Source organism: Bison bison, unplaced genomic scaffold, assembly GCF_000754665.1.
Source record: "Bison bison bison isolate TAMUID 2011002044 unplaced genomic scaffold, Bison_UMD1.0 scf7180017864343, whole genome shotgun sequence".
Lineage (NCBI taxonomy): Eukaryota > Metazoa > Chordata > Mammalia > Artiodactyla > Bovidae > Bison > Bison bison.
In genome coordinates, this window is record NW_011494915.1 from 3,282,335 (window position 1) to 3,291,203 (window position 8,869).

At 44.7% G+C, this 8,869-nt stretch overlaps 1 protein-coding gene across 1 annotated transcript in view; it reads right to left on the bottom strand.

The window, feature by feature from the left end:
* DOCK2 (dedicator of cytokinesis 2) overlaps positions 1-8,869 on the bottom strand; it is a 467,146-nt gene that overhangs the window by 376,932 nt on the left and 81,345 nt on the right. The window contains exons 20-22 of the mRNA XM_010854580.1: positions 7,688-7,777; positions 6,452-6,552; positions 5,534-5,668 (exon numbers count right to left, since the gene is read on the bottom strand). Coding sequence (XP_010852882.1) covers positions 5,534-5,668; positions 6,452-6,552; positions 7,688-7,777 — 326 coding nt within the window. The remainder of the gene's footprint in view (positions 1-5,533; positions 5,669-6,451; positions 6,553-7,687; positions 7,778-8,869) is intronic.

The following is an 8,869-nucleotide window of genomic DNA, read 5'->3' on the forward strand; positions in this document are numbered from 1 at the left end:
GGGGAGGGCTGGGGAGCAGGGAGACCCCTGGAGACCCTGCTGCTCCCGTGAGGATGCTCAGTGCACTCCTCTATCCCTGACTTGTTTGCAAAGTATGTGAGCTTGGCTGGGCCGGCCCCATGACAGCTTTTCTTCATTCTTAGGAGATCATGCAGACAAAGCCAGGGTAGCAGGGGCAGCTTCACCATGCTGGGGGGACAACCTTCCTGAAAACTCCTGGTCCAAGTCATCACTGTCTTCACTGAAGCCCTACTGTGCTTAGGGGTGGATGATAGCACTTATACCCACACAGCCTTGCGCCTCTCAGCAGCCCCAGCAGCTAACAGCAGCTGACCCTTCCAGCCAGAGCTGCTCCCTCTCAGGACAGCTCCTCCTGGCCAGCCCCACTCACACTTGCATGGTCCAGTTCCAGTTCTTGAATCTGCTTATTCAGATGAGGTGGAATGTGAAGCTTGCCCTACTGATTCTTGGCTGTGTGACCTTTGAGCTTGAACTGAGCCTCAGCTTCCTCATTTGTGAAAGGGGGATAGATGTGCTGTACCATTTCTTACTGAAGCAGTACCTCTTATGTGGGGCTTCCCAGGTGGCACTAGTGGTAAAGAACCCACCTGCCAACGCAGGAGGCACAAGAGACATGGGTTTGATCCCTGAGTCAGGAAGATCCCCTGGGAGAGAGCATGGCAACCCACTCCAGTATTCTTGCCTGGAGAATCCCATGGACAGAGGAGCCTGGCAAGCTACAGTCCCTGGGGTCGCCAAGAGCCGGACATGACTGAGCAACTGAACATACCTACTATGTGCTGGGTGCTGTTCGCAGTGCTTGAGAACAAAATAGTGCTTAGAACAAAATAATCAGACTCATGGAGCTGACGCTCTAGCAGGGAGAGGGCTAGGATGTCATAACTTATAACATGTGATCGGTTCCATGAGGAGGAAAACTGACAAAAAGCAGAGTGAACAGGAGGGCAATCAAGAGTGCCAGGGGCAGTGGGTACCGTCATACACAGGGGAGCTGTAAGAGAGCTCAGGGGGTGAGCAAGTGGGCGTCTGGGAAGGGTGCGAACGCCCTGCAGTGGGAGGCTGAGGCACAGCAGGGGGGCCTGCGAGGCCGGCACGGAGTGAGAGAGGAGATGAGGTCAGGAGATGAGCACATGTGTGAAGGCTGATGGAAGTAACGGGTGACGTGCACCAAGCAGGGAATCAGAGCTGGGGGTACTTGCTATGCAACAAGCGCTGTCCAGCTCCCAGACGCCCATTAGTTCATCCATTTGCACAACCACCCTGAAAGGCTTGTTGCTTGTTCAATACATGCCTGTTTTATACACAAGGAAACTGAGCTTCGGGCAGATTAAGTAATCTGTCCAAAGTCATAAACCTTAGTAATCGGTAGTGGTAGGACTCAAATGCAGAATCCAAACCCAAGCAGCCTAGCTCCAGAGATGGTGCCTTTAAGCCCAGAGCTGACTGCCTCCCCAGCCAAGGGTGTGGATGAGCGTGGTGAAGGAGGAGCATGTGACGGCAGAGCAGCCCTCTGGAGAGGGCTAAAAGGAGGAGGAGGAGAAGGAAGCAAGAACTAAGCAGGTCTGTAATGACAGCAGAAGACATGATGCAAAAGAAAAGACTAGTAGAGCAGGCAAGGAACAGAGAGAGCTGGGCACACAGCTGCTCGGGCCAAAGGGCCTGACCACACACACAAGGCAAGTGAGAACTGCAGACACAGCAGGGGCCATGCACGGGGCCAGCAAGAGACCCGGATGAATTCATGGGCTGTAAATACTCCCTCCACTGAGGGCCTCAAACAGCACTGACGCCTGGTAAAGGTGTCCCTCTTCCTAAAAATTACAGAGCAAGAAGCGTGTCACACAGCATGGACAGTAAACCAAACTCTGAGCATGAATCGAGACACAAAACTTCACTTTCTACTTTAAATTTGAGTGTTTGAAACAAAAACCCTTTCTGTCTCTACTAGGTGAAAACATAATAACAGCTAACAGATTTATTTTGCTTGTGGAATAAATATCAGATACTACATAGACACTTTGTGCATATAATCTCATTTCACCATCAAAACACTAGGATAAAGCTGGTTTATCCTCATTCACAAATGAGGAAACTGAAGCTCAGAGAGCCTGGGTCACTCACTAAGGCAGGTGCTTATGGGGACGGAAGTGTGCAGAGTAAGCACTGCCCATCACTGAGCTGACACTGCCCAGGACAGAGTGGGTATAACCACATCCCACAGCAACCCCTGTGTTCCAGCCTACAGCAGGGCTAGGCTTTATAAGCGGCACAGACATGTGGAAGCCAATGCTATTGCCCACCTGGGCTCTTGGTCCTCTCTCGTTTGAGAAGTCAGGCATATGGGAATTCTGCAGGCTGTTTCATGCGCCTGGCCACAGGAAGGGGTGCTCTTACGGGGATGTCCATCACGTGGATAAGGGAAGCACAGGCTACTGCAGGCTCTAATTCCACAGACTCAGAAACCCTGGGGATCTGCTCAGCTGGCTGTCTGAGCTTCAGGATAAAAGTCACTGCAAGGGTTTTGTGGAGACTCTCAACACCCAGAACAGAATCACCTCAGCTCCTTCTGAGTATTCCTCACTGTGCTCTATACCTCCCAGGGGCTCAGTCGTTCAAGAAAAGCCCAATGGATATTGGTCACGTTTCTGGCCGCTCAGCATTTTTGGACACATTTCCTACAATTTAGAATTCTCCACATTTTTCCCCTCTTACAGAAGCTCAAACCTGCTCCGCTGTAACTACGGTACAGGTATGTGCCACAGACACCCACCCAGACTTTGACTCGGGAGCTAGTGACATAAGAAGAGGGGACAGGAAAATCATTTTCTTTGGCTGATACTGAAGGTGAAGCCCCAACACTTTGGCCACCTGATGTGAAGAGCTGACTCACTGGACAAGATCCTGATGATGGAAAATATTAAAGGAGGAGGAAAAGGGGATAAGAGAGGATGAGATGGTTGGATGGCATCACTGACTTGATGGGCATGAGTTCGAGCAAGCTCCAGGAGTTGGTGATGGACAGGAAAGCCTGGCGTGCTGCAGTCCATGGGGTCACAAAGAGTCAGACACGACTGAGCAACTGAACTGAACTGATGTGCTAGAAATGAACAGTCCTTTTAAAAATCCCAGTCCTTCTCAACAAGTTTTCTTCCTCTCTTACCCAACTGCATCCTGCATATTGATACAGGAAAATCCCTAGCCCCTGTAAATGCTCGTGTGCAGTATGCACAAAGAAAAGATGGTAAGGAACAACTAATGGATCAGCTGTAACTGTGCACATGAGGAAAGAAGACAAAGGAATAACAGGAAACAGAAACACAATAAGCTCTGAAAGCAATAATTATATTAACGATTTCCTACCAGCTGGCTTAGAAATCTCAAAGCACTGAAAGAGCTATCTACCATTCGGAAATAAAATGTCCTCTTAGTTTGCAAAAATACCACCATTACTTCCTAATGTCCTTGAGGCTCTGCTGAAGAGAATTCATCATGAAAGAGTCTAGAATGAGCAAGACCTACCTTACCTCAGCATGAGGTCCTAGATACTCTTTGCTGGTCAGCCTACATTTCTGTTTATGAGAGAAGATTCAAGACTATGTCTGGGTCACCTTAGAGACATCTCCTAGTCCCCCAAATGCACTTCATCCAACAGACATTTTTTGAGTATCAATTATGTTCTATATATTCTATGCTGGGAGTACAGCAGAGAATAACAGATGATCCCTCTTCTTAAGAAGCCAAAAATCACTTAGAGTTCCAATAGCACTGAATTTGTACTGAATGAAGATCTGGGGCCTTTGCAAGATGAGAGACCTTCAGGTAGAAAGGAAGAAAGCAAATGTACAAATGCCCTGTGTTCCCCTGGAAGAAACAGACAAAGACTAAGAGAGGTAAGATAAGGAAGGAGGGAGGGAGGGATGGACAGAAGAGACAGAAATCAGAAGGACAAATTGAGGCATAAGATATGACACACGGAAAAAACGTTCTTGTTAGATCTAAAGTTCTCACGTGGATATAGGATAAGATACCATGGCCTAATCTGGAATTATAATATTTGAATCCTTGACCACTTCCAAGACTCACAATTGCTGTTTTTCAAATAATTGACAAGTATCTCTTGAATTTGGAAGAATACCCCTTAGACTTCAATACACGATCTTCACCTTGACTATCTGACAAAATAGAGGAATTGAAACAGATCCTTCAATTTTAAAATAGCCTAAACGACATGCGCTTTGTGACATGGTTTAAAACACTCATCTTTTTCTATTCACCAACTGAAATATCAAAGAATTCTAAAAAGGAGAATCTCAAATGATTACCCATTTCAGTAGACTTTGAGTATGAAGCTTCCATAACTCATCCAGAGTCTTGGTCAAAATGATGAGTTACCGACTTCTACTTGGGGGGGACACAGTCCTCCAAGTAAACAAGTTCATACCATAAGTTGTTGACATGACCCATGGCTCAGAGGTGGACATGAGACCATAAGTGCACAATCTGCATATTCATTCCTGTGGTCACACTGTTTAACATCTTAGCACATGATCAGATAGTTCTTGGCATAGGATTTTGGTATAACAACAGGGAACCTAGAATTGCTTAAGCTAGTAGAATATGAATCTGAGGTTCTGGTAGCTTCCACATTGGACAACTTGCCTCAAAAGGCGACCAACAAAAGAAGCAGAGCCAAGATCTAGAGAGACAGAGACTCGTTGAATGGCACCAAGCATCTGGATCCAGCCATACCTATGGCCAACTACCCTGAGATTTTCAATAGTGCTAAATAAAACAAAACTCTGCTTCCCCCTGAGTCAGCTTGGTAAGAATCCAGACAGTACGTTTCCCATATGCTACTTCTTATTTCCTGTAACACACAGCCAACTCGGTCATACACACAACCAATCCCTGCCTAAATTCGCCTTGTAGCTAGTATGAACATAAATTGTTATTTTTCAGGTTGCTTTGGCATGACTCCATCTCTAAAGTCTTTAAAAAATGCAGCTAACCTCTGTGGTACTGACCATCACATATCAAATCTCTTAGGTGCTCTAACATGTCAGCTCCCTTTTTGGCCACTAGGATTTCACAGATAGGCAGGGCAACTGCAAATAACAGCTCATCTTCATGCACATCCTTCTAGAGCCAAATAAATGTCAGATTTTCTGAGTTCTGCTTTCCTATCCCCATGGAATATAGATTCCTGGAAAGCTTTCATCATATCTCAGATCAAATGAAGAATGTTAGGTGAAATGCAGAAGAGCCTCATATCACAAATCATATTCACTGGAGGAAACATAACTCTTCAACACATGATTTCTTTTTTTTTCCTCTCCAAATGAACTTGGAACAATTATCACCTATTCATAAATCTCTAAGTTGGATTTTTAAGTTGTTTTTAGTCAATGGCTGGCTGTAATTTTGTGAAAGAGTTTCTCCAATGGCACAAATACTGTTGTGTCCCAGAGGAATTGCAGAGCTAATCAATCAATCTTACAGAACAAGTACTCACTGTGAAAATAATGTCCTCGACCGAACAATGAACTTGAATACATATTCCAAAGCTTTCAGTGTTCTTAGGATTGGTTCACATTGCTCTCCTCTGCTGGAGGTGTCCAAGTAAGTCTTCAGCACCGTCATCAATTTCCTGAATAAGGGATTATATTTTCAAAATACATCTCTTTTCAACCCACAGCATGGTAATTAGTTTGCTTAGTAAATTACAAGGCATTCAATCAAAGGTTAAAGGTGGTAGTACAGCCAAGCTCACTCACTCATTTACATCATAAAAATAACTCTGCTTAAAAATATACATTTAATACAGGGAATGAATAAGTATTTCCTGCCCACAAAAAGCCAGCAAAGAAAAAAAATCTTTTCACTGGGAAAACCAGCCACAGTGAAGTTGTGAGTGCGGATGGTGGTGGTCATGATGTTCTTTTCAGTTTTTTCTTCCCACAGAAAATGTTCTTTTAATATCATAGAGCTCCTTTGTTTGGGAATTTTGTTTCTTTATTACCAGCAGGGTAGACTTCGAACTACGTGGCCTGCTTTTCCAGGCTCCTTCACCTTTTCCAGCATCATCTCTGACCTCTAGCCCTCAGCCCTCTATACATAAGCAATACTGAGCCACTTGTCACATACACCTTCTTTTCTCCAGCCTTGACTATCACAAATAGTTGTTCAATAAATGATAGCTGACTAACTGAATGAATGAATGAGCAGACACTGCCATGTACTTCTGTCACCATAAAATATTCATACTAACCTCTGAATTTGTGTATTTTTATTTAATCCAAATAACACAGGCCAGATGGGGTTTTGTCAGAAAATATAGAACTCACACAGTGTGGTGACAAAAAGAAACTACTCAAGCTTCTTGTGCCCTCGGCACCCTGGCAGGACAAGCAGAGGGTTCGCAGTTACTTACTTGTAAGCTAGGGTAGCACTGAAATGCTGTTGGATGTAAGCCTCCAGGACAGTGTTGAAATGCTGGAACTTCCGGTCAGCAATGAGACCTATTATGTAGATCTTCAGAAAGAGGCAAGGAGTCAGTGGGGGCAGACCCAGGACAGGAAGTCATTGTTACACAGTACAACTAAATCCCTATCAAAGTCTTTTGCCCAGGAATTAGTTCACTAACGTATCTTTATTCCTTTACATTATGGTAACATCTCTTCCAAAAAGTGTTTCATGAAGGGTTTCCTAAGATAAAAGGGTTTCACAGCCAGTCAAGTTTGAGAAACCTCAGGTTATGAACCTTAGACTACCTTCTTTATTGCAGGACTTATCAGAGCCTTCTACATGCTTCTGTGCACTGTAAATCTCCAGGAGAGCTGGGCAAGGTTCAGCACTCCCCTGAGTTCTCAAGCGAGAGTTCTTCAGGAAACATTTCTCCTCAAAGCTAGCTTTATAGGCAGCCCTCTTGGGAAGCAACGGACTAAGTCACATTTGTCTCCAAGTTAGTGCTTTAAAAATGTAAATGTCACTGACACAAAGGGTTGATACATTCATACTTTGTTGGTCACTGACATCTTAATGTGGATATTTCTTCTGTTTATTTTGATATGACACTGAAAAGGTGTGAGCTGGAACAGCAAGATCTTCCTGACCCAGGGACTGAACCCAGGTCTCCCGCATTGCAGGCAGATGCTTTAACCTCTGAGCCACCAGGGAAGCCCAAGAGGAGGCACAGACCATTTCAAAAGACGGGAAGAAGACAGATCTGAATGGTGTACCACCCACTGAAAGATGGTCCAGATAGGCAGAGGAGTGTACTGACTGCTAAATTGGAGACAATGAGGAGGAAGAAAGTAAAAGAGTTAGGAAACATTTGGGGTGCTTTACAACCTGACCAAGGATTCACTCCCAGAATTCATGGACAGCCCAAGCGAATATTCATGATATTCAGCTTCATGTACTTTCAACCAGGGCCAAACCACCATCAACATCTGAACACTCCCATTTTAATCCCTCTGCCCATGCCTTCAAATCAACTCAAAACTAACAAGGCAAACAGGAACTCCTTTATTGGCCTGGTCGCTGAATGTTACAATGCCTCCAAAAAAATTCCTGGAAAAGTCCACGTGGGCCTTAAGTTCTCCGTGTTCTCACAGTGAGACACTGTTAATGCCTAATGTCACAAAACACTGGCGCTCTCTCTTACCAAAGCATCAAAGACGAGGATGTCATACGCATCACTTTGAGAATGCTCCATCATGATGTTGAAGAGTGCATCCAGAGTGTCCTGGAGAAACTGGGCAAGATAACAGAGGTCTCATAAGGTTCCGGTGATACACAAGTCCCACCCCTCTGTGTCTATCCGAGAGAATGAAGGCACACACCATGTGCCATGTCAGGAGGGCCAGGTGCGCTCCTCACAAGAGCCAGAAATTGGAGCAAGCCAGTTGTCCGTCTTCAGCAAAGTAGATAAATACAGGGCGGTACTTTGGTATTACAGAACATGCCACAGCAACAAAAGTGAGCAAACTACTTCTATGTAGAAAGATGACTATAACCCTTGTGAGCATTGTACAGAGTAAGGTAAGTCAAGACACAAAATGTATGTTTATTATCACTCTATTTTTATGAAATTCAGGAACAGGCAAAAACCCATCTATGATGATGGTGGTAAGCTTGGTAGCTTACTGGTTACCCTTGAATGGGTTACTGACTAAGAAGTGGTAAGGGAGAATCTACTGCAGTGATACAAATGGACTGTATGCTGATCTAGGTGGTGCGTACACAGTTGTGTTGTTGTTGCTATTCAGTCGCTCAGTCATGTTGGATACGTTGCAACCCTGTGGACTCAGCATGCCAGGCTTCCCTGTCCTTCACTGTTGCCCAGAGCTTGTTCAAACTCATGGCAATTGAGTCAGTGATGACATCCAACCATCTCGTCCTGTCGTCCCCTTCTCTTCCTGCTTTCAATCTTTCCCAGCATCAGAATGTTTTCTAATGATTCAATTCTTCACATCACATGAAAGTATTGTAGCTTCAGCTTCAGCATCACTCCTTCTAATGAACAGTCAGGATTGATTCCCTTTAGGATTGAGTGGTTGGATCTCCTTACAGTCCAAGGGACTCTCAAGACTTCCAACACCACAGTTCAAAAGCATCAATTCTTTGGTGCTCAGCTTTCTTTATAGTCCAACTCTCACATCCATACATGACCACTGGAAAAACCATAGCTTTGACTAGATGGACCTTTGTTGGCAAAGTAATGTCTCTGCTTTTTAATATGCTGTCTAGGTTGGTCATAACTTTTCTTCCAAGGAGCAAGCGTCTTTTAATTTCATGGCTACAGTCGCCATCTGCAGTGATTTTGGAGTCCCAAAAAATAAAGTCT